Raw genomic sequence first — 20,971 nt, forward strand, 5'->3', positions numbered from 1 at the left:
ATCTACTACTGTGCTGTATCTCTAAATAAAACAAATTTCTGGTTTTATTTGTACCTGGAAACCTATCTGTCTTTGAATAAGGAGGTATTAAATTTATTTCTCCCCCATAATTTAAATCTGTCCCTGGATCAGTGGTTTAGAAATCTGGCTGCATAAGCACTGCATTCTGAAAGGGAAAGACAGAATTAATGAAAAAGAGACAGAAAGACGGAGGAAATTACACAGGGAATCAAACAGCCAAAGGGACCTAAATCAAGTTATTTTTTGAATTGTTAACAATATTGATATTTTACATCGTGAACGATTATTTCCTGCGGTTGGGGAATCAGTAGTCCATGAGATCTGCCACAGGTTATAGTGAATAAAAAATTGCATTAATATCTGAAGCAGGGAGAGCTTGGAAAGTGAACAGAGCAGCAAGGAGACAGAACAAGGCAGGATCGACTGGATATATTCCAATGCCTCATAACTATAGCAAAATCAAATGTTCTTTAGATGCAGCAGCTACTCCAGCGCCCAGTACTGGGTGCTAGCTTTAAATTCTTGACGGTGCTTCAAAGTTTCTAGTCAGAGAATTCAGTCGTCTAAAACTATGTATACTTATTGTGGGTTTTTAAAATTATTGTGTTCTTTATCTTTCGTGGGTTTTTTTGCTGCATCGGATCTGGAGTAACAATTGTTTTGTTCTCCTTTACACTTGAGCACAGCAAGTAACATTAAACAAATTTGAACATTTGCACAAATAATAATAATTTATTGTCTGCATTCTACCAACGTTTGAGTGGGAATCGGGGAACTTGTTCAGAAAGTTGGTCCACCTTCAAATATTCGTTTTTGACAGATCCATTATAAACAGGGTGGAGGATCTCTGAAAGGCAATGTTAATCTGAATATTAAAGATGCTGATTTTAATTCTGCAGAGCTGGGTAGGTATTCATCCATACAGGGAGAAGGCCTGGTGCAGTAAACGACCCATGTTAAATGAAGCGTCACAATTAGAAGTCGGGAGGAATCGTCTCCTATTTGTTTCCTGGAGATCTGCCCAGATGATTATTGTGGTGTTCAATCCATTTTACTTAAAAAGTGATGAAGAAGTGAAGCTTCCTTCTGTTCATCAGTTGTGACAAATTATCTGAAATGCGTCACCCAAGTATGCAAGTGGCGAGAGCAGGAGGATGCCATCTGGCCTCTTGAAGCACTGCCTGTCTTTTTGGCCTGGCTGGTCAGCAGAGTGAGTGAACCCACGTCCTTGGTGTTGCCAGCTCTATTTGAGTCACACAGCCAAGAAACGGTGAGCAAGCAGAGGCTGCCTTACACTTGCAGCAAACCCAGTGGGCTTGATGCCAATTGACTCTGGGAGATGGTACTGCCCCCACATTTGGCTGGACACTAAGGTCTGGTCATAATTGGGATCTTGTGTGAGGACCCCAGGGAGGTGAGTATCCGAGGCAGAGACAGGGCTGTCTTGGGAAGTTTATCCGAAGAAGAAGTGGAAAATATCATTGAGTGCTACTTTCTGCTGAAATCAGTCCCTCACATGGGATCAGCCCTGCCCAGAACTGTCTCACAACATGGGCCAACCAACACAGCTCTCTGCACTGTCACTCACCAGACCAGAGCCCGGTCAGCGAATGCCAACAGACTGTTCCTTATGGGAGCGTCAGTCTTTCCTGCACTCTCGGAGTCGCACATGAAGTTTCACACTCCCTCTTGCTCTCTCATTCACACACTCACACCCTTGCACTCTCACACTCAGGTGTACACAAACTTACGCTCATTTTCACACACACAAATCTGCAAAACTCACATTCACAAAGTGACCCGGTGAGAGTTGGTTATAAGGTAAAGAGTGAGCTGGAGTAGGATAGGTAGATGGAGGAATACAGTGAGAGATACAGTGACTGAGATAGTGATGGATACAGAGAAAGAGAAAGACCCCCCCCCCCCCAGGATTTCAATATGTACAGTACTGTACAAAAGTCCTAGGCACATATGCAGTATGTAGCTAGGGAGCCTAAGACTTTTGCACAGTACTGTAGTAATTTTATGTATCACACTGCGCTGCTGTTGCAGAAAAATAAACAAATTTCATGGCTTATGTGAGTGATGATAAACCTGGTTCTGATGTTGGTCTTTATTGTGGACTGAGAGTAGGAAAGGGGCAGAGAGGAATTCTGGTTGGGAAAACAGGAAGGAAGCGGGAAGCACCAGGGAGACGTTCTGTAATGATCAATAAAACAATTGTCTGGAATCAAATGACTTGCCTGGTGTCTCGGGGCTGGGAGTGTCAAAGCACCCCCGTCCCCCTGGCTCTGACATTCCTTCTCTGCCATCTGTCCCACAGCCCTCCCGCAGAACTCCTCCCTCGCCATTCCCAACATCCATTGCTTTCAATGTACCCAATGTTTTGGCCTCCACAGCCATCCATGGCGGTGAATTCTGCACATTCACCACCCTCTGGCTAAAAAAATTCCTCCTTGTCTGTGTTCTGAAGGGTCGTTCTTATTCTCTGAGACTGTGCTCTCTGGCCCTAGACTTCTCCACTGTAGGAAACATTCTCTGCACGTCCACTCTATTTAGGCCTTTCAGTATTCGATAGGTTTCATTAATTAGCTTTTTATTCCTGATTAATTTAAGAAGTGCTTAAATACTCCAATTCTGGACATGGTTTACAACTCCCAGCTCCAAATAGATGGTCCTGGCTACTGGACTTAAACCAAAAACTGCAGCTACTATTATACTGCACCTACAGTATTTAAAACTTACTAATCCTGAGCACAGGCCCACCTCGGTGTTTTCATGCCTCGCTCTGGGGTCAATGAACAGGCATCCAATCGCATGATCCTATTAATAGAGTTGATGTACCCTCCCTGATTACAGCAATTATGAATCTGATTGGGGCATTAGTTTAATTGCCCATGTAAACCCATTCAGTCTGACCTGCCATGTAAATCCCCTCGATCTGTGCTTGTGCCCACTGTGTCTCATCTGTCTCTTTGTACAAAGCAGTTCTGCGAGCACAGAGGCAGAAACTTGGAAAGGCATTATTATCATTCAGGATTGTGTTACACAGAGTGGGGATTAGGCACTATCCCTGGGCGATTGCTTCTCCTTGACCTTTATATTAGTCGGTTCAGTTGACAGCACTCGCACCTCTGAAAGATGTGTGCTTGGGGTTTGGACTCAGTATATTTACACAGCGTGGCACAGAATTTTAGGTCAAATTCCATTGGTTTTCTCCTGGCAATTTGTCCAAAATTAAAGTTCCCACTAATTACATTTGGCATAATTTCCTGATTCTACATAATGATTTCTGCAGTAAAGCCCACCAGACTCAGGCCCCGCCTACAATAATTGGTGCACCCACAGAGAGGGTGAGAACACAGCACCGGGACAGTACAGCCCCTTGGCCCAAAATGTGTGTTGAACCAATTAAATCGGTAATTGAATGACCAACTAAACTAATCTTTTCTGGCCCCACAATCTTCGTATCTTTCCATGTTCCTTATATCCATGTGCCGATCTAAATGTCTCTAATGCCTCTACTTCTACCACCACCCCAGGCAGCACATTCTGGGCATCCACCACTCTCTGTGTAAAAAAACTTGCCCCTCACTTCCGCAAGCTTCCAGTCTCAGAAATAATCACCTCTATTGGGTGCTAAAACAAAAGTAGTTTTAGAATCAAATTTCTATCTCTTGAAAACTGACCAGAATGGCCCAGCATACCTGGAAGGTCTTCCATTTTAATCAAGCCATTTTCAGACTTTTTAAATTTAGTCCACAGTCTGGTACTGCTTGGAATCAGATGAATCAGATTACTCTCACTATGAAGGGATTCACATTGTAATTAAAAAAATGTTTTTCCATGATTAAACCCATCTTTCTTGGACTAATCAAATGACAGCAAGTTGCCCTTTTAATATTACAAAGAGTATTTGGTGAGACAGCACACTTTATTTGTCAGATTTATTTTTAAACTGTGCAAGATTATGGAGTAAATCATTTTGAGTAGATGCTTGCTTGGTGACATAGGGGTTCAGAGAGGGAAGCGGTGATCGAACATTTCTCAAAATGAGTCCAGTTTGCACCTGATGGCACCAAAGCCAAACATCCTATCCCAAAACATGTCAGTCAGTTAAGAAACCAGATCTACATGGTCTAGCCAGTGAGGTGCAAGTCTTTAGTATCTAATTCTCATTGGAGAGGTGGAGTGCAAACTCTCCAAAAGTTGATCGGAGCAGTCGCTTATTTGGGACAACACTTAAAGAAAAAGAAACTAGTTCAGAAAAAATTACAGGGATGTATTTGTGACGCTCCATTGCATGATTGGGGCAGGAGATTATCGCCAAGCAGGTTCCTAACTAGTATCAGTTACACACACTTATGTGGCCATTAGATGCTACACTGTACTTAGAGCAAACAATTTTTAAATAGTGACAGTTGTGTGTGTTTGTGTTCAAAAAGCAGTGATTTTTGTCATTGGTAGTTGGTGAGCAATGTGCAGTAAGACAATTCGAAAGTGTTTTGCTCACTGTCGTTTCAAGCATTTAGGCTTGCAGATGCCAGAACAGGCCAGGAGTGAAAATGAAACAATTTCACTACTTCAACAAGTTAAGAACTACAAAGAATTTGAAGGTATCACCAATAATCTTAAACGTTACAATGAAAATGAAGACATGGAGGATGCAATCGTCGACAGCATTGTATGAAGGCAGTCCACTATCTGCACTAGGTGTCTATGCTGATTTTGTTCTTTTACTATCAATCAAAAGAACATGGCAGTGTACACTGGATAAATTCCTCCATCGATGACTATTACGTTTTATAGTACCTCAGCACTATTGTTAGTGCTATAATTTGTTCTGTATTTTATTTAGATATATAATTTGTTACTCAGTTTTTCTTTTTTATACCTTTTTAACTGTTTCCATGCAACTTTGGCTAATTGGGGCAGCTGCTTAATTGGGCCAAAATGTACTGGTCCTAATGTGCCCAAATTAACCGGAATTCACTGTAGTTGCTTAAGTTGGTAGAGATGAGTGATCAGTGCAACCTAGTTGATATTTTCCACACCTACTGGATAAATAATATCATCCCCAGGGGAATCAAAAGGGCCCACAATGTTATAAGCACCAGAATAAGTTGTTGTTATTTTACCGTCCCCACTTTGGAGTTCAATAAATGGGCTGGGGACTGGGGATTACAAAGATATCAGTAACGCTACAAAGAGGAAATTATTTCACCTCAGAGGGGCAAATCAGCGCATCAAGGGACGGTGTGACAGCTAACTAAAAATGAGTCAGCCAGCATAGTGGTTAGTGCGATCGATTTATAGCGCCAGCGATCATCACGGCTAAGGAGTTCGTACTTTCTCCCTATGAGCACGTGGATTTCCTCAAGGTGCTTCAGTTTCCTCCTACATTACAAAGACATATGGGTAGTGTTAGGGTTGGTAAGTTGTGAGCATGCTATGTTGACACCAGAAACTTGGTGATACATGCAGGCTGCCCCTGCACAATCCCTGCTGATTGGATTTGACGCAAGAGGCCCTTTTCACTGTATGTTTTGATGTACATGTGCAATAAAACTAATCTTCCAAATCTCATGTTAGAATGCAGCACCAAATATGTCCTTCTGCCCACTGGACTTCCACCTCTTGTCTTGATTAAGTTGTTGCAAACTTTGTTTTCCTTCTTGCTGCTGGGAAAGCTTACTCTGCATGCTGCTAGTTGTTCATTGAATCCAGATTCAGTCATCCTGAGAAAGGCTCCCAGGCCAGTCCTTGTGGAAATCAGCTGGGCCACTTTATGGCATCAGTGAGCAAGCTAGAGATGAAGCCTCTCAGTATGGCGGATCTCAGGGGAAAACTCAGAGCTTCTCCTCAGATGTAGTTTATTGAAGGAAAACTGAGAAAGAATTCAGCAATAAAATGAACCCTTCCTAACATTTCCAACTTAAGTACAGAAATCTTTATGCTAGATCTTTGCCTGACAAGTGTATAATTTACCTTGTTTGGCATTTGGCTTCAATAAATAAGAATGACTTGTTTATGTAGGTAACTTATCCAACCGGGCCATCAGTGTCGGTTACAAGTAGCAATTTTTTACACAAAATTGATTCCTCCTGACATGTTTAATGTCCTAAAATTTGTAAGCAAGCGTCACCTCATTTTCGTAACTGGCATAACATTTTTCTTCCAAAATACCTCTGAGTCAGAGCAATGCTTGGGGCCTATCAGACAAATGAAGCCTTTCAGAATTGCATTAATGTTGTTGCCGTCCTTAGCAGCTGTCAAGTACACGAAGTGTCTCTTCCACTTCTGGCCTTCCTCTCAACCACCTCCCGCACTCCTCTTCCCCCACCCCTCCTCAATTTCTCTCCCGTTGTACGCTGGGATAAGCTGTCACTGGCTTGGTAGACATGCTAGAAATATCATGATTGTCAGCTAACACAAACCTTCCACGGTGTCTGAACAGAATGAAAACGTGCTGCTGTTGAGTGCCCGCCTATTCATCTTTATCAGTGCTCCGAGATGCAGCATTAACCCTGTAGTGAACTCACACATCGTTAACCACTGGGATTGCTTCATGAGGCCTACATAGATAGACAGTTATTTTTTCTCATATAGAATCAATACTTAATTCAGTAAGTCAATTTGTGTACAAAAATCTTGTGCCCTCCACTTAACAGACTTGGTAGGCCATGGCTTTTCATGCTTCCAGTATCGGTGTCAAGAATTCCTCTTCTCATCTTTAGCATGTGCAAAATGGAAAATATACACTTAGTGGCCACTTTATTAGGTACACCTGTACACCTGCTCATGAATGCAAATATCTAATCAGCCAATCATGTGGCAGTAACTCAGTGCATCAAAGTATGCAGACACAGTCAAGAGGGTCAGTTGTTGTTCAGATCAAACACAGAGTGGAGAAGAAATGTAATCTTAGTTTTGGATTGTCACCAAAGATACTCATTAATTTCTATGGATTGACTTAGGAGAGCATTCTAACTGGCTGTATCACTGTCTGGCATGTGGGGTGGACATTGCACAGGATCAAAAGAAGCTGCAGAAAGTTGTGAACTTAGTCAGCTTCATCATGGGCACGAGCCTCCATAGCATTCAGGACGTCTTCAAGGACTGGTGCCTCAGAAATGCGGCATCATCATTAAGGACCCCATCACCCAGGACATGAGCCCATCTCATTGCCACCATCAGAGAGGAGGTACAGGAGCCTGAAGGCACACACTCAAGAATTCAGGAACAGCTTCTCCCCTCTGCCATCCGATTTCTGAATGGACATTGAACCCATGAACACTACCTGACTACTCTTTTTATTTGTTTTTGCACAACTTACTTGATTTAACTATTTCATATGTACATGTATATGCTTACAGTAATTCACTTCTTTTTCCTCAAGTATTATGTATGCAAGGTGGTTGGAGTATACCAAAAATTGTTGATCACCTGGGCTTTTCACACACAACAGTCTCTAGTGTTTACGGAGAATTGTGCAAGAAAGAAAAAGCAACATCCAGTGAGCATCAGTTCTGTGGGTGTAAACGCCTTGTTAATGAGAGAGGTCAGAGGAGAATGGCCAAATTGGTTCAAGCTGACAGAAAAGTGACAATAATTCAATTACCATGTGTTACAACAGTGCTGAGCAGAAGAGATCTCCGAACGTACCACATGTTGAACATTGAAGTGAATGGGTTATGGCAGAAGCCTTGATCTTCAGAGTTGGAACATTCTTCGTGACTTCTTCTGGTGCAGGTTGAATTGAAGACTTGGGAGGATGCTGTGGTTAGCATGGAATTTGGGCTGAAGGGCTTGTTCCATGCTCTGTTACTTTATGACTCTGATTCCAGGCTTACTTAATACATGTTCTCAGCAGAGCAACAGCAGGAAAAGCTGAAAGAAGATAAGAATTGAATGAAATGAAAAGAAAAATAAGTAGCAAAAGAATTGGACACAGTGCCTCAGTGACACGCAAACTAATCCAGTCTTTGTTTGGGTCCTGTCTGGAAGTTTAGGGTCTGTCCGGTTCTGCATTACATTCTTTCAGTTGGTACCGCTGAGTTTCTGTCTCTCCTCCCCAGGGTACGCTGCAGAAGTTTGTGGACGACCTCTTTGAGACGATTTTCAGCACGGCACATCGAGGGAGTGCGCTGCCGCTTGCCATCAAATACATGTTCGACTTCCTGGACGAGCAGGCGGACAAGCACCAGATCCATGACCCACACGTCCGGCACACCTGGAAAAGCAACTGGTGAGTGATCGGGGGCGGTCAGGAGCCAGGTGCCTGGTGACCAATGGCCAGGCGTTGCCAGGTGGCCAAAGCCAGGCATTGCCAGGCCGAAGGCTCAAGGAGAGATACAGCACAGAAAGACCTCTGTGCAAACTAGCTATTGTTCTAAACTTCTCACTCTAAGAGGTGCAAAGCTTGCTGGAGTGAAGACTATGGAGTGGAATCAACATTGAAGGTTTCTGGCTGAGACCCTGATGAAGGGTCTTGTCCAGAAACGTTGACTGTTTATTCCTGACCTGCTGAGTTTCTCCAGCATTTTGTGTGTCTTGCTCAGGATATCCAGCATCTTCAGAACCCCTTGTGTTTAGGATTCTCCACTGCTGCAGTCACCAGGACTTTGGTGCCACTTGTGACTTGGTTGCATAATGATATTCATAATGTTTTGAAAAATAAGACCATAAGACCCTAAGATATAGGAGCAGAATTAGGCTATTTGGCCCATTGAGTCTGCTCTGCCACTTCTTCATGGCTGATCACTTTTTCATCTCCTGCCTTCCCCTTCATGCCTTGACTGGTCAAGAATCCATCAACCTCTGCCTTAAATATACATAATGACCTGGCCTCCACAACTGCCTGTGGCATCAAATTCCACAGATTCACCACTCTCTGGCTAAAGAAATTCCTCCTCATCTCCATTCTAAAAGGACATGCCTCTATTCTGAGGCTGTGTGCTCTGGACTTAGACTCTCCCACAATAGGAAACATCCTCTCCGCATCCACCCTATCAAGGCCTTTCACCATTCGATAAGTTTCAATTAGGTCATCCTCTGATTGTTCTGGGAACCTGAGGATGATGTAGATCTGGGAACTCTGAGACTGATGGAGAGTTTGTGGTCTTGATGGTTAGATATTTGGTTGGAGAAGAATGGGAATTTATAGGGTGCCTGTAGATTTTGAAAGATTTCTTGAGATATAGTGATCTTGTACTACAACGGTGGAGAGGATAATAGATTTTGGCTTCGTGCTCTGTACCAAAAAACAATAGAGGATGGAAATGAATGAATCTTTCAATGTGATGTAGGGTGGAACAGCATGTGAACCATAGGAGGAGAATGGTGGCAGGTGACCAACTTTTAAACTAATGATGCTTTGTGAATCCTTGTGTTCTTAAACTGGAATCTCGTTGTGGTGGTAGTTGGGGAGTTAATTGTGATTCTTTAGCTGGTTCAGAAACCTGACTTGGAATTTATTCATGTGGCCCAATGGCATCGTTTTGGTGAAATTAAGGTCAAACTTCATCTAAGTGCCCCAGGATACTTCCCAATGGAATATCAGAAGCAAAGGCTAATGCATGCACTGGTACAAGTATGGTCGTTTTGTAAGTGAGTCTGTAATTGAGAAGCGTTGACTAACAGTCCCAGTAAAGGCTTATTCCTGTGCTGCACATTTTGTGTAGTTTACCTAAAACAAGCCAATTGAAGATGTAAAGCCCTTTACCTTTTACACCTAGCACCTCCCAGCTTCCCACTTCATCCCACCCCCACCCCCACTGTCCCACTAACCTACCTTCCCCCTCGCTTGGTTTCACCTATCACCTTCTAGCTTGTCCTCTTTCCCTTCCCTCCAACTTCTTATTCTGACTTCTTCCCCCTTCCTTTCCAGTCCTAATGAAGGGTCTTGGCCTGAAACATTGACTCTTTATTGCTTTACATAGTTGCCTCCCGACCTGCTGAGTTCCTCCAGCATTTTGTGTGTGTTTCTCTGGATTTCCAGATCTGCAGAAACTCTTTCTTGTGTTTGTGTAATGTGAGTGAGGATTACAAGACTTGTACATCTCCTCCCCTCATTTCTAATGCAGGGAATGCTGTTCATGTTTAAATTTCAAACGGCTCTCACATTGTTTAATGGCAACGACAGAGATCATTCCAAAATATGCCTCGGTGTCGCGTTTTCCTTAATGCTTCACACCCCTCATTGATTAAGCTGCAGGAAGATTAAGTACTCATTTAAAAGTAATAAAAATAAAGCAGATGCTTACTTTCCACAAGGCATAATGTTCTTAATTGTGTGGATGTTGCTTCATTCATCACTGAACTGAGCGGGCTTGAGCAGTCACAAAAAGCAATCCACAGCTACCATGGCAACGGGTGGATGGGGCGAATTCGATAATCTTTATAAAATCTCCTGTGTCTTAATGCATCAGCCCCTACCACCAGGGATAGTAGTAGAGACTGATACTTTAGGACATTCAAGAGACTGTTAGGCATGTAGATGTAGAAAAAGGGAGGGTTATGGACCATGTAGAAGGGAAGAGTTACATTAATCATGGAGTAGGTTTATATTGGTTGTGTGCCAAAGAGCCTGTGCTATCCTCTGTTCTAAGTTGTATGGTCTGTATTCTAGTACTTGGAATGCTGCCGGTATTGTGATGCAGGATCTAGACCTGGAAATATTGATTCTGAGTGAAGAATGTTCTCCTTCTGAAAATGATCGATTTCCATCTCAGCAAGGATAATCTGGTGCTTAGTGCTTGGTCATCAATGTCGATATAAAGCATTTAAGAGGAAGTTAAGTAAAAAGAGAGCAGCGCTTGAATGCCGGTATTTATTCTCCACACATTCCCCCTCCCATTCTTCCTCATCTGACCACAACAAATCCAATTATTCCTTCAGCCTTGTGGGTTCCCCTTTTCTCTTCAGCACATTGGTGCTGTTGACCTCAGCTGCCACCTACCACTACAAAGATCATAAATATTGTCCTAAATTCCCTTTAGTCATTGCAAGCGACTGCTGTAGATTTGTTAGCCCTAATTCTGATATTGCCCAAGGGTTATGGCTTGTTTGGGTTTATTTTGCTTGAAGCTGAGGAGCAAACCTGATTGAGGTACACAATATTAAAAGAGGTGTTGGATCTGTTGATTGTGAACCAGAGGTTCTTCAGAAGGCAAGAATGAGGCATACAACTTGGTGGACACACCTTCTTTATTAGATGTTACAACAACAGATTCAGATTCATTATAGTTATCACATGTGCATCCAAACATACAGTGAAATGCGCCGTATGCGTTAACAACCAACCCAACCTAAGAATGTGCTGGGGGCAGCCCGCAAGTGTCACCAGCGCCAACATAGAGCGTCCACAGTGCTCAGGCAAAAGGACACAGAGCACAGCAAAGCAGCACACAACAAGGAACAAAACAATGACAAAAAAAAGCCCCATTCCTCCCTCCCACCTACCTACCCATACACATACACAAGTCAGACCAGAGAGCTAAGGCACATTCCATTGACAAGAGGTGACCTATGTAACAGGTTTAGTGGCTTGACACAGGCTGCAGAGAAACTTTAGAGAAGTATAGAATCAAATCTACTATAGGTACTGAAAAGTCACTTACACACATGCAAGTGATAATATAAAAATTATAACCAAGCCTGGAAAGTCAAACTACATAATTTAACTTTCCTATGCTTGCTTATCATTTTTAATCTATGCCCTAATCCAAGAGGGGCATGGATTGAGATAATAACAAACTTTTCCCCTTGGGAGGAGTGTCTGAAATGAGAGGGCATGGGTTTAAATGTGCAGTAAGAGGTTTAGAAGAGAAGGTGTGATGGGAATATGGAACAGAGAGCCAGGTACTCCCACAACATTTAAGATGTATCGAGACAAGCAAATAAATCAGAATCAGAGTCAGGTTTAATAGGACTGGCATATGTCGCAAAATTTGTTAACTTTGCGGCAGCTGTACAGTGCAATACATGATAAATATAGAAAAAACTGAATATCAGTAGTATTTATGTGTATATTAATTTGTTAAATTAAGACAATAAGTGCAAAAACAGCAATTTTAGAAAAAGTAGTAAGGTAGAGTTCATTGCTTCAGTGTCCATTCAGAAATCAGATGGCAGAGGGGAAGAAGCTGTTCCTGAATCCCTGAGTGTGAGCCTTCAGGCTTCTTTACCTCCTTCCTGATGGTAACGATGAGAAGAGGGCATGTCCTGGGCGATGGGGGTCAGTAATGATGGATGTATCTTCTGTACCTCCTTCCTGATGGTAACGATGAGAAGAGGGCATGTCCTGGGTGGTGGGATCCTTGATGATGGAAGGCACTTTTCTGAGGAATCACTTCTTGAAGATGTCTTGAATACTGTGGAAGCTAGTACCCATGATAGAGCTGACTAATTTTACAACTCTCTGCGGCTTACTTTAATCCTGTGTAGCAGCCCCCCATCCCCACATACCAGGCAGTTTTGCAACTAGTCAGAATGCCCCATGGTACATCTGCAGAGGTTTTTGAGTGTTTTAGGTGACAAGCCAAAAACTGCTGATGAAATATAGGCGCTGTCTTGCCTTCTTTATAGCTGCATTGATACGCTGGGATCGGGTTAAATATTCAGAGATATTGACACCCAAGAACTTGAAATTGCACACTCTCTCCACTTCTGATCCTTCTATGAGGATTGGTTTGTGTTTCCTCAGCTTTCTGAAGTCCACAATCAGCTTGTAGGTCTTACAGCTTGTTGAGTCATCAAGCCATTAACAGCTTCATACCAAGTTATGGTAAATGGGGTTAATACTGAGCAGACCCAATGGGCTGAAACTATTACCATGATGCATGATTCTATGTCTGTAACACAGAATGGGTCCAGGAAAGGGGAAGGGGAAAGAGCAGGCTGGTGTAGAGTAGACACTTGGCAGGGAGTGACGTGAGAAAGTAAAGGGCAGAGAAGAAAGAGCGGGGGCCAGGCAGCGCTTCAAGGCAGCTGATTGAGAGTATGTTTAATTAAAATGGCCACCATAGGCTGAGGTTCACAATTAATTGATTGGAGCCGAGATTCATCTCTGAACTAATTTGATCTGACCATGCAGTAATCATTTCATTTGTTCCAGTGTACCTGCTGTTATTACACAGCTATGATGCAATCAGGTCCAGATTAGCTGTAGAGTCCATATAAAAATCATGCTAATTGGCTTCAAATCTGGAAATGTTAACTTCTGAAAACAAAGAGCCAGGTGAAAATATTGAACACAGCTGATGTCAGCCTCGTCAGTTTGAGCTGGTTAGGAAAAAGAGGGATAGATTCACAATCCAGTGGGAAAGGAGTGGCTTGCTATTCTGAAGGGTGAGGTTCAAATGGTCAAAGAACCTCTTCATAAGCACAAGGGATCCTGCAGATGCTGGAAATCCAGAGTAACACACACAAACTCAGCAGGCCAGGCAGCAGCTATGTAAAGGGATATAGAAACATAGAAAACCTACAGCACAATACAGGCCCTTCGGCCCACAGTGCCGAACATGTACTTACTTTAGAAATTACCTATGGTTACCCATAGCCCTCTATTTTTCTAAGCTCCATGTACCTATCCAGGAGTCTCTTAAAAGACCCTATCGTATCCACCTCCACCACCGTCACCGGCAGCCCATTCCATGTACTTACCACTCTCTGTGTAAAAAACTTACCCCTGAAAGCTGTCTCCTATCAAACTCTTCCTGCTGGTCTAACTCACTGATGTCCACATGCGTGCGCAGTCGTCGTTCGATCAAGAGTCAACGTTTTGGGCCTGATGAAGGGTCTTGGCCCAAAATGTCTGTTCCTTTCCATAGGTGCTACCTGACCTGCTGAGGAATCTCTACATCCTGGTCTACTTTGTGACTTCTGCAAATCAGAGCAAGGGCTGCCATTTCTGATGGAGCACATTCCAGGAGGTTCCATAACAACCTCGTTCTTCCATCACCCTGTCTCCACATTCTCTCCTTTAGTTAATTAACTGAACTGCCTGACTACATCAGGCAGCAAGCAGAAAGGCTTCCAGTTTGATTTGTCTTGTCTCCATCATATTGCACTCTATAATGATTGAATCAAAGTGTTTTAAGATTCTTTTAAACTAACTTCTTGTTAGTTAGCATTTCTTGCCCTACTTGGCCTGCTGCAGCATCCTAGAAATTTTTATTAAACTCCAAGAGATTCTGGAGCAGGCTGAGAGGATTTGGCAGCACCTTGTAGAGCTAGCATCCCTGGGTTGATATATTCCTGGAGATATCTTTGCATGACTTGTTATCCTCAGTTGCTGGTCCCCTCTTGCCATTAGTCATCCCACACATTGGTCACCTTCCAGCGCTTTTAACTTCCAATGCCATTTGTAAAGTTCATGACTAGACCAGATAAAGTTTATTCTTTATCTGGTCTAGTTTTTCTGGCATAAGGAACAAACTAAGAAAATACAACAAATGTACTGGACAAAGTTTCAGGAGCCTGAAGGCACACACTCAACAATTCAAGAGCAGTTTCTTCCACTCTGCCCTCAGATTTCTGAATGAACATTGAACCCATGAACACCACCTCACTACATTTTTTTTTCTTTTTGCACTACTTATTTAATTTAACTTTAAATATGTATATATATTTACCCTAATTTACAGGTTTTATTATTACGTATTGCAATGTACTGATGCCATATAACAACAAATTCTGTGACATATACCAGTGATATTACACCTGAGTCTGATTCTGAATTCTTCCAGCATTTTGTTTGTGAGGCGTCTGGGACAGGAATCTTTCTCTGGAGAGTCTCTTGAGTTAGTACCAAGGTGACTTAAGGATCTGCTGTCCCTCACCATGTCTCTTTTTTATTCCTTACTAGCCTACCCTTGAGGTTTTGGGTGAACGTGATCAAGAACCCCCAGTTTGTCTTCGACATCCACAAGAGCAGCATCACGGACGCCTGCCTTTCGGTCGTCGCTCAGACATTCATGGACTCCTGTTCGACTTCAGAGCACAGACTGGGCAAGGACTCCCCATCCAACAAGCTGCTGTACGCCAAGGACATCCCCAACTACAAGAGTTGGGTGGAAAGGTCAGAAATGAACTTCCATATTTTGAAAGGTCTAGATAGAGTGGACGTGGAGAGGATACTTCCTATAGTGCTGAGTCTAGGAACAGAAGGCACAGCTCAGAATAGAGGGGCGTCCCTCTATAGCACAGAGATGAAGAGGAATTTCTTTAGCTAGAGTGTGGTGAATCATTGGCACAGACAGCTGTGGAGGCCTAGTTTAAAGCGGAGGTTGACAGGTCAGAGGTTATGGGAAGAAGGAGCTGAGATGGATCATACATCAGCCATGATGGAATGGTGGAGCAGACTCACTGGGCTGAATGGCCTAATTCTGCTCCTAGGCCTTCTGGTCTAATGAGCTTCTGCAGTGGCTCAGTGCATTCCTGATGACTACCAGATTATAAGCATCTTGCCCAAATGCTGCTGCTATACGTTGTTCTCTTAGTTCCTCTGTAACCCATGCCCATGCATAATGAGAAAAATCTTTTACACCCTGGTGAAATATTCAGTCAAACTGGCACTGTATGCACTTAGCCAATACTTTTTTCCTCTAATTTCTTCAAGGAAAAGTACAAAGAATTATCTTTATCCTGCCTCACTTTCTTTTATTTCCTGGGTTTATTTTCTTATTTATTCATTTAGAGGTACAGCGTGGAACAGGCCCTTCTGGCTCAATGGGCATCGCACTTCTTTAATCACAGGACAATTTACAATGAGCAATTAACCTCCTAACCCACACGTCTCTGGCTCGTTTCCCGCTGCTGCCATCAGGTGAATGGTACAAAGCCGTCAGGACTTGCACCACCAGGTTTAAGAGCAGTTACTACCCCTCAACCATCAGGCTCTATACACTCATCTATTCAGGTGTTCCCGCAGCAAGTTTAAGAATCTCACTTTAAGGACTCTTTATCTTGTTATTTCATGCTCTCATTATTTATTGCTGTTTACTTATATTTGCATTTGTACATTTTCGTGTCTTCTATGCTCTACACGATCTTTCATTGATCCCGTTTACAGTTACTGTTCTATAGATTTGCTGCGTATGCCCGCAGAAAGAGAATGTCAGGGTTGTATGTGGTGACATATATGTACTCTAATAATAAAATTTACTTTGAAATGTTGAACTTTGAACTCCGAATGTGGGAGAAAACTGGAGCATCGAGAGGAACATACAGTCTTCTTACAGGGAGTGTTGGAATTGAGCTCCAAGATCCAAGCTGTAATAGTGCGTGCTAACTACTACTAGGATGCAGTGTGTAGATTTTCATGTTAGAAGGCTCCAGTTCACCCTGGTGGATTGGCAGCCTCACTGGACTGCTAGTGAAATGTGGGGAGAGAGCAATAGATAGGCAATGGGGAGGGCAGAAAATGGCACCAGGCAGGAGGTGACATTCAGTCAAAATAATATGTGCTGGCATACCAGAACCAGGTGTCCGATGTCTGGGTCTTCAACAAGAGCCTGCCAGTTTGTCAGGACACCCTAGAGTGTCTGAAGGAAGATGGAGGTGAGCAGATGGTTTTTGTCTGAGTTGACATTTCTGCCTCTCCTGCTGACAATATTGGTACTGGAATGTTGTTATAAAGAAATACTGAGATTGTCAGGGGAGTAACTGGCTCTTGGGAATAGTTTCTTTATTATTTCATATTTAATGTATTTCAGACACCCACAAGCAGTATATTATTATGGATATTTCTATTTTTCTGTCTAGAAACAAAAATAAACTGAAATTATTCACTGTATAATAGGAAATATCCAATATGCACAGTATAGAATGTTCAATATGACATAAAAGTTTCTTTGTATTTACAGCACATTTTATTGAGTTGTGTATTTTATTTAGAGATACGGCGAGGAACTGGTCCTTCTGGCCCCTGAACTGCTCTGCCCAGCAATCTACCAACTTAACCCCAGCCTAATTGCAAGACAATTTACAATGACCAATTAACCTACTAACCCTTTGGACTGTACGTGGAGATTCGGAGCTCCCGGAGGAAACCCGTGTGCACACGGGAAGGGTGTACAAACTTTCTTACAGATGATGCCAGAATTGAATTGCGAACTCTGACACTCCAAGCTGAAGTAGCATCATGCTAACCACTCTGTTACTGTGGCATCCCAACAGTATGGTAACATAGTGGTTAGCACAGCACTTTACAGTGCAGGTGACCCGGGTTCAATGCCTGCCACTGCCTGTAAGGAGTCTGTATGTTCTCCCCGTGACTGCTTGGGTTTCCTTCAGGTGCTCTGGTTTCCTCCCACAGTCCAAAGACGTACTGGTTGGCAGGTTAATTGGTCACTGGGCTAGGATTAAATCAGAGGACTGCTGGGCGGTGTGGCTCAAAGGGCCGGAAGGATCTACTCCACACCATATCTCAATAAAATAAATAAGTAAATAAATTGTATGAAGGGTCATTTGGCCTCTGGGGTCAATGTTATATTAATACCCTGCTCCAGTCTCTCTTTCCTTCTAAATCTATATGCTATTTGTCAATTCATGTACGTGGGCATTGCTGACAATTATTTTTCATCCCTAGTTAGCAACAGGGTGAAGGGATTTGGGGGTCAATGTTCTTGTTATGTTTCATGCAGGGGAAAAGGGTTTTGGGGTCCAGTGTTCTTGTTGCATTTTGTGAGGGGGAGAGGGGTTTGGGGGAGGCTTGATGATTATGTTCTTATTCTGTTTTTTTGTGGGGTGGGTAGGTTTCTCTTTGAATCTGATTCACAAAGTTTGCTTTGTTTCGTGGCTATCTGGAGAAGGAGAATGAGCCTTTGGACCATTAGAGAATTTTCTACAGGTGTCTCTATATATATTTATATATGTGTGTGTTGTTGTCGTTTGTCCATCGTACGTCGATGAGGACCTCGACACCATTATTGATGGTGTCGAGACTAACGTGTGACACACACACACACACACACACACACACACACACACACACACACATATATGTATATGTAGACAAAAGAACACTCCAAGCAACTCCACAAAACGGTTATTGAAAACAACAGGTCACGAGATGGATATAAGAAAATTTCCAAGTCACCGAATATCCCTTGGAGTACAGTTAAGTCAATCATCATGAAATGGAAAGATTATGGACTCAGCTGTAAATCTGTCTAGAGCAGGCTGTCCTCATAAACTGAGTGACCGTGGAAGGAGGGGACTAGTGAGGGAGGCCATCAAGAGACCTATTAAAACTCTGGAGGAGTTACAAGCTTCAGTGGCTAAGATGGGAGAGACTGCACATACGACAACTGTTGCCCAGGTGCTTCACCTGTCACAGTTTTATGGGAGAGTGGCAATGAGAAAGTTACTGTTGAAAAAATCTCACATGAAGTCTTAGCTAGAATTCACCAGAAGGCATGTGGGAGATTCTGAAGTCAACTGGAAGAAGATTCTATGGTCTGATGAAACCAAAATTGAGCTTTTTGGCCATCAGATTAAACACTATGTTTGGCATAAGCCAAGCACCACATAACATCAAAAATGCGCATCCCTGCCGTGAAGCACGATGGTGGCTGTATCATGCTATCGAGATGCTTCACTGTAGCAGGCCTTGGAAGGCTTGTAAAGGTAGAGGGTAAAATGAATGTAGCAAAATACAGGGAAATCCTGGAGGAAAACCTGATGCAGTCTGCAAGAGAATTGCGACTCGGGAGAAGATTTGTTTTCCAGCAAGACAATGACCCCAAGCATAAAGCCAAATGGCTTAAAAGCAGCAGTTAATGTCCTGGAGTGGCCAAGTCAGAGTCCAGATCTCAATCCAGTGAGAATTTGTGGCTGGATTTGAAAAGGGCTGTTCACTCATGATCTCCAAGCAATCTGACAGAGCTTTGAACAGTTTAGTAAAGAAGAATGGGGAAAAATTACAGTGTCCAGATGTCCAAAGCTGACAGAGACCTATCCGCACAGACTGAAGGCTGTAGTTGCTGCCAAAGGTGCATCTACTAAATACTGACTTGAAGGGGTGAATATTTATGCAATCAATTATTTTGTGTTTTACATTTGTAATTAATTTAGATCACTTGGTAGAGATCTGTTTTCACATTGACACAAAAGTCTTTTTCTGTTGAATGTGTCAAGAAAAAGCCAAATTAAATCCACTGTGATTCAATGTTGTAAAACAATAAAACGTGAAAACTTCCGGGGGGGGGGGTGAAAACTTTTTACAGGCTCTGTATATGTTCCTGGATTCTCCACATATATTCTCTACATCTGGCTGATGGTGGCAGTGCTCTCCTAACATCACAGCTGCTTACAGGCAACAGAATGGCACACACCCATCTATCATGCCACCACATTCCCTGTCATCGAAAGATTTGGATAGTTGTGTTAAAATATTAATAATAAATATGTATACATTATAGAATTCTCTAACCCTACCTAGGCCTCTAAGGGGATAAGAGAAAAGAATAGGATTTTATAACATTCCTTTATTCACACTTCCTTCTTTGAAATTCTACCCTGGTGGGACTTGAACTCTTATCTGGCATGCTACCATATCCATCTGATCTAGGTCTTTTCACCCAATCAGCTTCCCTTTCGTTGAACCCCGTGTGTGCGGTACAATGTTCTCACCACTCTCCCAGTGCAAAGATGTTTCTCCTATGGATTTACTGGCAAATCTTTTATAATTATTTCCAGATGTTTTGATCTCCTCTACAAGTGCAAGCAACTTTTCTGTGTGCACCTATCTGCAGCGTTGAAGTTCAAGTCACGCAGAGAAAAACTCAAGACGTTTTGGCTTCTTATAACCCTGTGAAATAAAAGGCTTTCGGAAGGGGTGGTGCTTTCAATGGAAACATACAGTGTCTTTCACAGAATGTATAAGATTTCAGAAGTGAACTCAAGCCTCCCAAGAGGTGCAAAACCCCATGTTGGGACATAATCTTGTTTTCCTTTAATTAGAAAGCCACTGTTGCTGTTGTGGACAGGTGTGAATTGCAATTCCGAGTCCCATTGAGTCATTGGATTTGCGCTGTCGGAGAAGATGCTTTCACCCAACAATCCTGCACTAATTGGCATGCTGTTGGTAGCGGATAATCAAAGATTTCCTTGTTCCTCATGGAAAGCAATTTATTCCCACAACCTAGCCCAGATTTCCATCCCCATCTGCTGCAGCTGACGTTATCTCTAACAATCTGACACACCAACTGATTAAGTTTCTTGAGTGGGTGTAAAAATTCAACAACATGTTTTTTTTTTGGAAAAGAACAGGCAGCTTTTCTTCCAGATTACCAGAAAGCAGGCATTATTGGCAACTCGAGCACTGATGGCAAGCTGAATTGTTGAGCCACTGCAGTCCATGTGCTGAAGGTACTGCCATGGAAGGAGCTCAAGGATTTTGTCCATCAGTGATGATGGTGCCTTCCCTGTTGCCCCTCATCCAATCCCACTAAAGCCAGATTCCTTGATCATTATCAATTACTTATCATCAAAGCTGGACTGGCTCCTTTCTTTACATTGTAGCAGGGACCTGCACATCAGAAGACCCTAGGGGCTGTTTGTGATGGACTCCAGCATGGGAACGTTGGTCCAGGATCTCCCCTCATACCTGAGTTTATTCCCTTGCCTTTTGACTGAATGACCCACAGATGATTTATGGAGGAGGTGGCTGCTCTTGACTTCAATCCCTGCATAATGCACTCTGATACAAGTCTCAGATTCGGATTCAGATTGATTCATCACATGTATATTGAACTGTAGTATTAGCAACCAACATGCCAAAGAGTGTGCTGGGGACAGCCTTCAAGTGTCACCAAACATTCTGGTGTCAACATAACATGTCCACCATGCCCAGCAGAACCACACGGAACACAAAACAGAACATAGCAGGGGACAAAGCAACAGCAGCAACACAAACCCTGTTCCTCCTTCCCACTCAATCCAA

General features: G+C 42.8%; 1 protein-coding gene across 6 annotated transcripts in view; it reads left to right on the plus strand.

Moving 5' to 3' along the window:
- plxna4 (plexin A4) overlaps positions 1-20,971 on the plus strand; it is an 804,472-nt gene that overhangs the window by 774,528 nt on the left and 8,973 nt on the right. For all 6 annotated transcript variants that reach the window (XM_063073049.1, XM_063073048.1, XM_063073050.1 and 3 more), the window contains 2 exons: positions 8,100-8,269; positions 14,891-15,103. In XM_063073049.1, coding sequence (XP_062929119.1) covers positions 8,100-8,269; positions 14,891-15,103 — 383 coding nt within the window. The remainder of the gene's footprint in view (positions 1-8,099; positions 8,270-14,890; positions 15,104-20,971) is intronic.

This window comes from Mobula hypostoma, chromosome 20 (genome assembly GCF_963921235.1).
Source record: "Mobula hypostoma chromosome 20, sMobHyp1.1, whole genome shotgun sequence".
NCBI classification, from domain to species: Eukaryota; Metazoa; Chordata; class Chondrichthyes; order Myliobatiformes; family Myliobatidae; genus Mobula; species Mobula hypostoma.